The 13,091-nt window shown below is 40.4% G+C and overlaps 1 protein-coding gene across 3 annotated transcripts in view; it reads right to left on the bottom strand.

The window, feature by feature from the left end:
* The window catches only part of LOC124007683 (recombining binding protein suppressor of hairless), a 107,394-nt gene that overhangs the window by 35,611 nt on the left and 58,692 nt on the right, over positions 1 to 13,091 (bottom strand). For all 3 annotated transcript variants that reach the window (XM_046318370.1, XM_046318372.1, XM_046318373.1), the window contains one exon: positions 11,485 to 11,523. In XM_046318370.1, coding sequence (XP_046174326.1) covers positions 11,485 to 11,523 — 39 coding nt within the window. The remainder of the gene's footprint in view (positions 1 to 11,484; positions 11,524 to 13,091) is intronic.

The following is a 13,091-nucleotide window of genomic DNA, read 5'->3' as shown; positions in this document are numbered from 1 at the left end:
AAAACCAACAAGCAATAGGGATATTACTTTGTGTACCACTGATGCAGAGAGAAAGGGAGCTATACAGATAACACAAAGGGCAAAGTGGGGGTCAGTAATTGTGTGTGTGTGTGTTAGGTTAAGCCGGGCTACAGCTGCAGCGGGGCAAAGTAGAGCAGACAGGCATCTGTCCAGTACATCTGTCAGAGCGTCTCACCCAGACCCCCTGTGGACCTGCAGCTAGGGGAGAGGCACGCTTACACACACACACACACACACACACACACACACACACACACACACACACACACACACACACACACACACACACACACACACACACACACACACACACACACACACACACACACACAGCTCAATTTAGAGTATTAGACCCCCATTAGTGCACACACTTTGGTCACAAAGGGGACATTACGCGCGTTCTCAACCCAGGAGCTTGGGTTAAATGAAAACATTGACAGTTTCTCACTTCAGTCTGCATATCCCCTTCTATTGATTTTAAGACACTGTGTGCTGAGAATAGGCTGTTAAATAATTTTAATTCCCCCCCCCCGATGTGAACTTCATTTGTGATGATGTCAATTAAATTCACAACAACAAATAAATGTTTAGAAATCCCCCGAGCAGGCTAGGTGAAAAATCTATTGATTTGCCCTTGATCAAGGCAGTAAACCCTATTTGCCCCTGGATAAGAGTGTCTGCTAAATGACTAAAATGTCAAATATAATAAATGATCCCTACATTCATATAACCTACTTGTAAGTCTAAGATGGATTCATATCTTACAGCATTTAGATCACAGCTTCTGATTTTCAGAATGAGCCCAACTGTCGAAGGCATTTCCCCCGAAACATAAGAGACCGAGTCTCTTTTCCAAAGCAACTAAACCAGGCAGCTTTTCCAGCTGTGTACTGCCTTGTATTTTCCATCTGAACAGCTGGACAGCCTGGCTGACAGTGGGGCCCTAAAAGACCCAAAACGTAGCTGTCCTTAGCAGCTCGTGGAGGACCCGGGCTTTTAGCTGTCCCCATCACTGCCAAACTAAAAATCAACAGGGCCACACTCGGGGTTACTGCAACACAACCTCGGCTACACAAACACACACACACTCTGAAATAACCAGCGTCTTTCTGCGTGTTCCCGATCGTCAGTAACATGTGTTTTGTGCATGTCATTTTTATCTGGGCACTCATAAAGCCTGGACAAATGGAGAGGCCAATGAAATCCAGGGGACTGGCAGCACATGAATGGAGAGGGAAAGAGATCAAAAAGGTAGAGTCCGGGGCCCTCTCCAATACGACGCTTGTGTGTTCCAGTGAATGCACAACCCCTCATTTCCCCCTTGGAGCGGCACGCGTAAACAAACATTTTTTTAAAACACTCACGTGCTCTTCAGGGAGCTCCGAAGGCTCAGCAATAGAGACAGTCAGGAATGGGAAGGTGCACACACACACACACACCCCCCCTCCCTAAAACCATGAGCTGGAGAGGGCGGTCATGGTCAGGCAATCCTCCACTCTCTCTGCAGGCTGGCTGACCAACAGAGCAAAAGGACCATTGGACTGAACCCCTGCTGTGACCTCAGTATCCTGTCCTCAACACTTTATTTTTATTTTCATACACACTAACTAGCCTGACCGCTACAGACATCCAAGAGAGGGATGGAAAACAGCTCACTTTAACAACATCCCATCCCTAATCATTACCATGCATGACAACCCCTGTTGAACTGTGAGCAGTCTATGCAGTCAATAAAAACAATTACACTGAAATGTGTCTGATATCTTCCTTTAAACATCGAATCTTCGATTTCATTCAATACTTGTTACTTTTATCTCAGTGAAGAAATAAGCTTAGATGGTTCTCATTACTATTATGATAGTATTATAGTGGCAATTCCACAGCAATGGCATTACAAATACCATTTGTTTTTCAAAGTTTAACAAGTCAACTTTACACTGAAAATTTCACAAAAACACATCTACTGGAAGAACTGTGGAGATAAAGTTTTGGAAACAGAATTAGAGTCAAATATATTTTTCAAATATTATGCGACCACGTTTTCCAAAAAACGTTGGGTGTCAAATTCGGTGTCAGCTATCACGACACCTTGAGTTTGAAAAGAAAAATCTATTTTGGTTATTGTATTGAAACAACAAAATTACATCATGGGTACCTGATATGTAATTTTCTTCATGGTGATGCCACCTCAAAGCAAGTAGGACCGAAAGCTCAAGTCACTTGTCCCGTCCCCCCATAGAGAATCAGACCAACAAGGCTACACTCTGCCTATTAGCTTCATTGCATATTCAAGCCCGTCTTGAAACACAAGTTCTCCTGGGGGATGGTTGGCCACCCTTCGTAGACTTTAAAATAACACTACAATTACAACCAAAACCAAAACCTTTGTCTTTATAAAATAATTCCTTAATTCAATGAATCAGGGATCAAACGGATAAAGTCGGCTACTTCAAAGGAAGGTAACTAACAACATGTTTATCTATAACCTTGTAAGGCTAAAATATTAAAGTTTCAGGGGAGATTTATTGACAGCGTGTGTGTTATTTATCAATTAGACTAAGAATATTTTTTACGTTGCAGTGCCTTACCCCACTGCGCCACCTGGGAGACCAAATAACACTATTTGAAGAGTCAAATAAGCTTGTTGAACAATCATGACTGGAATATGACTGCACGCCACATAATTAAAAAAGCTAGCTAGCTCATGGATGCAAACAATGTTCTTCCCCAAAAACATAGCAAAACGACAATCGGTTTCAGTAACTGTAGTTAGCTAGCAAACTATATAGCTAGGTGTCATCATATAAAATAACCCTAATTTATAAGACAGTTCTTATTTGATTAATGGTGGTCGGACCCATCTATGTGAAGCTTGCCAAAATAAGGATTAGCCACAATAGTGGACTTGGCGGTTAGCCTTCAAAATAAAAGTATGTCAGTGACAGTGATGCAAACCTATGCGAATAGTAGAATCGTGCCATAATCATGCTAAACGAGGTTGGAATGTTATATAAAAATCAACAAAAGACAATATGTTAATTTGACAAATCTTTTGAAATCACACTGGATGTATTATACTTTAGAATTGCATTGGGGGCATACTTATTTCACTGTACAGCCTTACCTATGGATTGTGGATCAATGACATGGAGTATCAGTCTACTCAGTGACACCCAGAGAACATTAGCATTGTAGCTCTTATTGCGGGACTCTGAAACAACTGTGAATTGAGCCACATTTAATGTCAACCGATGTGTATTGAACACTATTCAAGAGGAAAAACAATACTGCGTGGATGTTTGAGACTGATAACACTGAGGAGGACGTTGCGAAAAAATATCAAGGGGGATTGAGTAGACTGTTACCCCATTTCATTGATCCCCAATCCTGGTAAAGCTGTACACTGCAATGTGAATGTCAATACACAACAGTCACGTGATAAAGAGCTAGACAAATGTGTTCTGTGGGTGTCACAGAGTAGACTGATACCCCATTTCATTGCTTCACATTCCAACCTTGTTTAACATTATCTAGTCTAAATATGGCATGATTTCATCAATTGTAACCTTCTGCATAACTGTCAAATAGGTCCTTTATTTTGAAGGAACACTGCAAATTCCACTATTGTGCCAAATCCTTTTTGTGGCTAGCTTCACAACACATAACCTGGTCCATAACCCAGCCTTACTAGCCAGCTGGCGGCTTATAACGTTAACTTTGGGCAACAGGGTTAACTTCGTACGGTATAGGGGCAGCATTTTCATTTTTTGATAAATAGCGTGCCCAATTTCAACTTCCTGCTACTCATGCCAAGAATATAAGATATGCATATTATTAGTACATTTGGATAGAAAACACTCTGAAGTTTCTAAAACTGATTGAATCGTGTTTGTGAGTATAACAGAATTTATGTAGCAGGCAAAACCCCGAGGACGTACCGTTCAGATGTTGTTGTTTTTTTTGGGGGGGGGGGGGTCTCTGTTCTGTTCAGTGAGTTGTTATTGGGAAATGATATTTCGTAGGGACTTGTTTTCAGTTCCTACCGCTTCCTCTGGATGTCACCAGTCGTTGGAATTTGGTTGACGTTATTCCTTTGTGCAATGAAGAAGTAAGGCCATCTAGGACCTGCGTAACACTGTTGAGAGTTGCACAAGACTTGAAAAGTAGCTTGGTTTGTTGTCTCCCTGTATTGAACACAGATAGACCAGTCTTCAATTTGATCGATTTTTAACGTTTAAAAATACCTAAAGTTGTATTACAAAAGTAGTTTGAAATGTTTTGGCAAAGTTTACAGGCAACTATTTAAATATTTTGTAGTGACGTTGCGCAATTTGGAAGCTGTTTTTTTTCTGGATCAAACGCACCAAATAAATTGACATTTTGGATATATAGGGGCGGAATTAATCGGACAAAAGGACCAATTGTGATGTTTATGGGACATATTGGACTGCCAACAAAAGGACCTCGTCAAAGGTAAGGCATGTTTTATATTTTATTTCTGCGTTTGTGTAGCGCCTGCAGGGTTGAAATAAGCTACCCTCTTTGTTTACTGTTGTGCCATCAGATAATAGCTTCTTATGCTTTCTCCATAAAGCCTTTTTTAAATCTGACACGTTGGCTGGATTCACAAATAGTGTAGCTTTAATATAGTATATTACATGTGTGATTTAATGAAAGTTTGATTTTTATATCATTTTATTTGAATTTGCCGCACTGCATTTTCCGTGGCTTTTGGCCAAGTGGGACGCAAGCGTCCCCTATACTATAAGAAGTTAAGTAACTGGCTAGCAATTTATTTTCATGAACTGAAGTTCAATTTCAATAGGTGGCTAACTAGCTAATAGTTACTCACACCCCATAATGTCAAAGTGGAATGACATTTTTTCTAAATCTTTACAAATTAATTAAAAATCAAAAGCTGAAATGTATTGAGTCAATAAGTATTCAACTCCTTGGTTATGTGTGGCAAGCTTAAATATGTTCAGGAGTAAACATTTGCACATAATAAGGTGCATGGAATCACTGTGCGCGATAAGTGTTCAACCTGATTTTTGAATGACAACCTCATCTCTGCACTGTACACATGCAACTTTCTGTAAGGTCATTCAGTCGAGAAGTGAATTTCAAACAGATTCAACCACAAAGACCACAGATGTTTTCTAATGCCTCGCAAAGGGCACCTATTCGTCAAATATCTTTTTGAGCATGGTGAAGTTATTAAGTACACTTTGGATGGTGTATCAATACACCCAGTTACTACAAAGATACATGCGTACTTCCTAACGCAGTTGCCAGAGTGGAAGGAAACCGCTCAGGGATTTAACCATGTTGTCGATGGTTACCTTAAAACGGTTATAAAGTTGTTTGGCTGTGATAGGAGAAAACTGACGTTGGATCAACAACATTGTAGTTAATCGACAATACTAACCTAATTGACAGAGTGAAAAGAAGGCAGCCTATACGGAATAAAACAAAAATCTAAAACATGCATCCTGTTTGCAACAAGACACTAAAGTAATACTGCAAAACATGTGGCAAAGCAGTTACATTTTTGTCCTGAATACAGTGTTATGTTTGTGGCAAATTACTCTCTATATTTTTAAGCATAGTGGTGGCTGCATCATGTTATGGTTATGCTTGTAATTGTTAAGGACTGTTTTCAGGATAAAAAAAAATAAACAGAATGGAGCTAAGCATAGGCAAAAACATCCCACTAGACACTGGGACATGAACGCGCCTTTCAGTAGGACAATAACCCAAAACACAAGGCAAATTTTGGGCAATTGTTGTATAATCCAGGTGTGAAAGTTTTTAGAGACTTACCCAGAAAAACTCACAGGTGTAAAACGTGCTTCTACAAAGTACTGACTCAGGGGTGTGAATACCTATGTAAATTTGATATTTCTGTATTTTATTTTCAATGAATGTGCAAAAATGTCCAAAAACACATTTTGTCATTGTGTGTAGATGGGTGAGCTTTTTAAAATGTTTTTTTTTAAATCCATTTTGAATTCAGGCTGTAGCAACAAAATGTGGAATACTGTAAGTCAAAGGGTATGAATACTTTCTGTACTGTACCAACCTCAATTACCTCGTACCCCTGCACATCGACTCAGTACTGGTTGCTCTTTGTATATAGCCAAGTTGTTCCTCAATGTGCATCTGTTATTACTTTTATGCATTTTACTTTCTATCTCTCTGCATTGTTGGAAAGAGCCTGTAAGGAGACTTTCCCCACTGTTAGTCACACATGTTGTTTGTGAAGCACGTGACGAATAAAATGTGATTTGATTTTGAGTGGAGTCTACAGCATTTGACACACATTTTAACTGACTTCACGGAAAGGCAGAACACCCCTTCTAGAACACCCCTTGCCTGGTTCCACTCTTAAATATCTGACAGACTACAGTTTGTCTCCCTTGGCAAATGCAGGTCTGCCCCTGCATGACAAGCTGTCCCACAAGGCGCAGTGTTAGGACCATTATTAAGTATTTACATGCTACCTCTTGTCAGATCACCCATTAATTTGGACTCAGATTTCACACAAATCTACATCCACACAAAACACAACTCCACCTCTGTTGACTATCTCCGTGAAGTGGAAACGTGGATGAGCAATAACTTTGTAAAACTAAACGACGACAGCCGAGCCCTGTCCCGTTAAAATGAACGATATGCATCTTCTAGTGATCTATTTATAGGACAGGCACGTCAGTCAAAGTGAAAACTGACAGGGAAACACTGCTGGTTTGACCTACTGCTGTCTGTCCCGCCTCCCGGTAACTGGGTGTGTGTGTTGTTTACATGGAGGGAGAAAGCATGATGCTACTTCATCGTTTATGTGAGTCAATTTGTACATCCCATATATATTTTATTTTGCATGTTTCATATGAAGCCACAAAGTGCTGGCGCATTGGATTACTGTGATTTGATTGATGAACAGCAAGCTGGACTAGTTTATAAATGGTGTCAAACTGACTGAATAAAGTCGATCTCATACATCCTTGCCATTCAAAAATCATAAAACATAGTTATATGTCCATGGTATCGCATCGGGACAAGTAAACTAAAGATCTTGTTTGTATTTCCGATAAAAAAAGTACTTCAGGTCTTGGCAGACAGCGACGTTAAAGTGAGTGTCTCATCAGTAGCCTACTGAATCAGATCAGTAAGAGACCTGTTCATTTGGCTAACTAATGTGGTAGGCTTATTGGCAATTACTGCAGATAAAATATGAAAACATTCAACGAAGATGGTGAATCCTCCTCACTGCAGGAACAATATGTTGGCTAGTAGAGCGAGCCTCTCTCTGGTCCAAAATATGACAAAAGAAAACAGATTGAAAAGTTATAGAAGCTAATGATATTTACACTACATGAACACAAGTATGTGGACACATGCTTGTGGTACATCTCATTCCAAAATCATGGGCATTAAAAAGGAGTTGGTCCATCATTTGCTGCAACAACAAGCTCCATTCTTCTGGGAAGGCTTAGATGATGGGGGACTTGTTTCCATTCAGCCACAAGAGAATTAGTGAGATCGGGCTCTGATGTTGGGCGAGTAGGCCTGGCTCGCAGTCGGGTGTTCCAATTCATCCCAAAATGGTTCGATGGGGTTGAGGTCAGGCCTCTGTGCAGGACAGACAAGTTCTTCCACACTGATCTCGACAAACCGTTTCTGTATGGATCTTGCTTTGTAAAGGGCCTTCCCCAAACTGTAGCCACAATGTTGGATGCACAGAATCGTCTAGAATTTCATTGATGCTGTAGCGTTACGATCTCCCTTCACTTCATCTAAGAGGCCTAGCCCGAACCATGAAAAACAGCCCCACACCATTATCCCTCCTCCACCAAACTTCACAGTTGGCACAATGCACTTGGGCAGGTAGCTTTCTCCTGGAATCCGCCAAACCCAACTTTGTCCGTCGGACTGCCAGATGGTGAAGCATGATTCATCACTCCAGAGAACGCATATCCACTGCTCCAGAGTCCAATGGCTGCGAAGTTTACACCACTTCAGCCGACGCTTGGCATTGCGCATGGTTATCTTAGACTTGTGTGTGGCTGCTCGGCCATGAAAACCCATTTCACAAAGCTCCAAACGAACAGTTAATGTGCTGACGTTGCTTCCAGAGGCAATTTGGAACTCGGTAGTGAGTTTTACAACAAAGGACAGATGATTTTTACGCGCTACGTGCTTCAGTCCTCAGCTGTTTGCAGCTGAGCCGTTGTTGTTCCTAGGCGTTTCCACTTCACAATAACAGCACTTACAGTTGACCAGGGCAGTTCTAGCAGGACAGAAATTTGATGAACTGACTTGTTGGAAAAGTGGCATGCTATGACGATGTCATGTTGAAAGTCAATGATCTCTTTCAGTAAGGCCATTCTACTGCCAATGTGTCTACGGAGATTGCATGGCTGTGTGCTCAACTTTATACACCTGTCAGCAATGGCTGTAGCTGAAATAGCCAAATTCACTAACTTGAATAGGTGTCCACTACTTTTGCATAAATAGTGTATGAGGTATTTTCAAAGATAAGGATACAGGTCTACTGATTTAATTCAAAACAATGGAGTAGTAACTGCTGCTTTCTGTGTAGCAAAGCCCATGATTAACAACAGATTCACTCTTCAATCATACCTGTATTGCAGATAGTTGAGAAAACACCTCTTAAAAAGGAATCTTGAAGCCTGTGCAAGTCAGCAGACTTACAAGATTATTTAAGAAGAAATCTGTGGGTCAGTTGATAAACATGTTTTTATTTTTTTATTTTTTTATGACATACTGCACAAAGCGAGTTGCCAACTGATGTTGTTTTCGCTCTTCTCTTAACACGTATGGACACAGAACTTAATTGAGCATCTGTTCTGTTCATTAAAAAAAGGTATATCCAATTATCATAGAGTTTGGTACAAGAGTACAGTATAATACAGTAAAGTCTACTTTACTTTACAATGCAATTATTATTTTTTACTTTATTGTACTTTACTGTGTTTTAGGGAAGGGGGTTTGAAATACTTTCACTATTTGAATAGTATCATACATGTGTCAGCTATCAAGATCATTTAAATACATGTTTATTTATTTTTGTACTTATGTTTTTAACCTGAGCACTGCTGCGTGAGGGAGGGTCTGGCGCTCTATTGCTGCCGCTGCAGAGGAGGCAGTGTTGGGAGCAAGCAGACCGAGTGAGAGACAGAGATGCCAAGGCAACTAGGCTACAGCCAAAAGTAGCTAACTTGTAGTAGCCCACAATGATTATGTTTATATGCACACTAATAATTAGATTTGATATATAACATTATGGCAGAAGGCTGAGTATAGCATTAGTCATGTAAACATCTTACTCTGCTTATCTTAATTGGTGTAAGGCCATTATTGAATTATGCATATGCTGATTAAAACACCTGCTTTTCGGAATAATCTTTCAAATTATTAGAACATGTAAACAGCTTAATCGGTTAGCATAAGCTTCCCTCGTGTGCAAGTGAAGTGAGTTCCGAAAAACTAAAAGTATCCATCTTATAGTTTTCACATACAAACTTAATATACATCTCAACTCGGAATCAAATAGTCTTCGCAAAAATAATTCGGATGTGTCCATGTCAACAGGATTATTAGGGATATTGTTCTTCTTGCATAGAGTGTAAATGTTTGAAACAAACTATTATATTAACTTCACTATCCAGAATAAATCGCATTATTGTGTGCATGCAACATGTTCCTGTTTCTCACTCAACCCCAGTCAGATAAAACAACCGCCTACCTCTGTTGGTTGCTCGTTGTATCCTACTCATTCTCAATTTGCTAACTTTTAATTTTGTAGATTTTATTCCATCTTGCATTGCATTAGTGAACTCTCACTGGACTTACTACACATTGAGCCTCATTGCCACTTTTATTGTCTAACATAAAGAACAAGCTACACACGTGATGGCTACTTTGTTTTTGAGGCGCACCGTGCACGTCATGAATATTACATTAAAAAGTTGGTTGTTTTATTAAAATAATTTGAAATTTCATGGCATATCTTTATAGGTAACAACTTCACATGGATATTTTAAAAGCCTGTGTGTTAAAATAGGCCTATATTTTTATTTGAATAACACATCCCTACAGTGCTTCACTGTTCTGTTCTGCCCAAAATTGTAAAACATAGACGTCTATTATTGGTTCAGATTTGGTCCGGTCACCAATCGTGAACGTCTATGTTTTGACCAATTCAAGGCCGGTCCGGACCAAAGATCTACATCTGTGGACGTTGAAATCTAGGCTAGGGCGGACTGCCCAAATTTCAACTACTTTTCAACGTCCGGTGTCAGTCGGTGCTCAGATGCTGATTACAGTAAATGGAAAGAGGGGGCTAAATGGGTAGCTGTCAGTAAGAGCCAGGAGACGTCATATTAACGAGAGAGAGGAGACGTCATATTAACGAGAGAGAGAGAGAGAGAGAGAGAGAGAGAGAGAGAGAGAGAGAGAGAGAGAGAGAGAGAGAGAGAGAGAGAGAGAGAGAGAGAGAGAGAGAGAGAGGGAGAGGGAGAGGGAGAGAGAGAGAGAGAGAGGAGAGAGAGAGAGAGAGAGAGAGAGAGACTGTAATTGAATCGGTTACAATGGGAAATCATAGTAGTCACACACCACAGTTAGGTCAAGAGAGAGAGAGAGAGAGAGAGAGAGAGAGAGAGAGAGACACACAGAGAGAGAGAGGATGTCCAGACTGTTTACACACTCTCACTTTGACCTAACTGTGGTGTGTGACTACTATGATTTCCCATTGTAACCGATTCAATTACAGTAATTCTGTTACTGATGTTTTGGTAATTCCACTACCAATTTGGTAACAGAATGACGAGATTGAATCACTTAATAATTGTTAAACATAAATGTATATCAGTAGAAACACTATAACTAATTGGTAGGTCTACCTTTAGTTGTTACTTCTGTGAACTTTCATTATCCTGTCTCTTCATGAGGGAGAGAAATTAGAAAATATCTTACAAGACATGTTGGTTTTTGGTAACAGAATTACAAGGCAATGGGGTTTTTTAACTCACAGAAGCCAAATCCTTTCTCGAAAACGAAATATAAGTGTTGATATTGTACGGGTCTTTACTTCAAAATAATTGTGTTTTGATGCATTTCTAATACATTTCTAAGACTTTTCTGGTAGCTGTTTTCTAAGATCCCTTTCCCATCTGTTTGAACGGAAATCATGCCTAATTTCTAAGATGGGAAAATGGTTGAAAAATGTATACATGCCTTCATATAGACTTCATATTACCTTTCATTTGACACCCAATTCGATATGCTCCTATGAACTTCATGTTTGTGCTCAAGGGTCCTTTTACATGGAAATGATCCATAGCTCATAGGCCAAGCTCATAGTAATGAATTATCTGAAGACGGGAAATGGAGGTGGGGAGTGTGTGTGACGTGTGTGTATGAGTCGGTGCACTCACTCACCTTGTTAAGCGCTGTGGTTGAGGGCGCTCCTCAAACTTCCTGCAAGCAGAGAAGAGAGAACTAAGTAAGCCACTTATCAACCGCTAAACACACACAGCATAAAACACACACAGTTTTAGTGTTGTCACAATACCAAAATGTTACTAACGATACAATACCAGGACAAGTACTGTCTCATGATATCGAGTAGTTTCACGATGCCACGGCGGTGAGGGAAAATAAAATCAGTGGCCTGGTGTCCTGTTCGTCAGGTTCCCCTGGCGCTTGTTCCTGTTTTCTGTGTTACGCAAAACGCTCTCACTGAAATACACACTTCTACTCAATACAACACATTGAGTTTTACTTCACACTGTTCAGTGTATACTGTCATAGAACACTAGAGAGGAGTATTTTGGTTGTCATTTTTGTTTTTTGTTTTTTGGAACGACGTTGTCTGTTATCAAACTAATAATTATCCAGGATTACTTTATAATGGCCCTCAACATGGTCTGTGAAATTATATAAAAAGGCATCTCTGGTAATATGGGTCATATTTTCTTAACTGTTTAGGCTAGAGACGAGATGCTTTCTTTGCTGTAAATCATGCATGTCTATTTTCTCTTTCTGACACTCAGAGGCTCTATGACAGTGAACTTGAAAAAAAGTATTCTCAAACTGGCCTGTGCTCTTGGTTATAACAGGCTCCAATGGAACAAATGTATAAATCTAACAGAAGACTCATCAGGGTCTGCACCCCCCCTCGCCATCATTGCTAAATTCTATATATTTTTTAACTGATGGAGGAATAGTTGCGCATGAAGAGCGGACGGAAAGAAGCAGGTGAGTGAGGCCTGGTAAGGGATGCGGCTGGCTGATTACAGCTGCCACACGTGATATGCATATGCGCATGAACATGAAGTGGATTTTAAAGGACCTGCACATACAGGATTGCTGTTGCTTAAATTCAACTGAAATTGTGAACCAAACTGGCCTTTATTTGGTATGAGCCAGCAGGATCTTCACATCAGTAGGACGGAAAATGTTGGTAGCATCATATGAAACGGTACTACGGTTTCCTAAAATGTTGGTATCATAAGTATCAAAAGTTTTGGTACCGGGATATTACAGGGGAAACCGGTATACCGTGCAACAATACACAGTCTACACATAAACAAAGAGACACATGTCTCAGGTAGGAGACGAGAAAGAACACCTGGTTACACACACACAGACACACACAGACACACAGAGAGAGAGAGAGGCTGAGTGTTTGAGGCAGCTGCTGTCCTAGTGGCCTTGGCAGTGTGAGACCATGTGAAGTGTGAGACCATGTGACACAGTGTCCAAACACAGGCAGGTGGCGAGGAGGGACGCCTTATCACCAGAGAGAGAAAGACAGCGTCGCTAAATCAGGCGTTTCAACTCATTCACAGCTCACACCAAGGCCTATTCATACAACTCCCCATCCGCCACGTAGCCTAGCTACAAACAAAACCTGTTATTTGTCATGAAAACAGTATCCTCGTGTCAGCACATGGGCCTAGTCATATCTGAAAACATGAGACGCAAAACATTTGACGTAAGTCATCTCTGAAAACCACCTTTTATGAGTGACGGCACAGCTATAG

The sequence above is a fragment of the Oncorhynchus gorbuscha genome, linkage group LG21 (assembly GCF_021184085.1).
Source record: "Oncorhynchus gorbuscha isolate QuinsamMale2020 ecotype Even-year linkage group LG21, OgorEven_v1.0, whole genome shotgun sequence".
NCBI classification, from domain to species: domain Eukaryota; kingdom Metazoa; phylum Chordata; class Actinopteri; order Salmoniformes; family Salmonidae; genus Oncorhynchus; species Oncorhynchus gorbuscha.
Note: the sequence above shows the minus strand (reverse complement) of the source record. Positions and strands in the feature narration are given on the sequence as shown.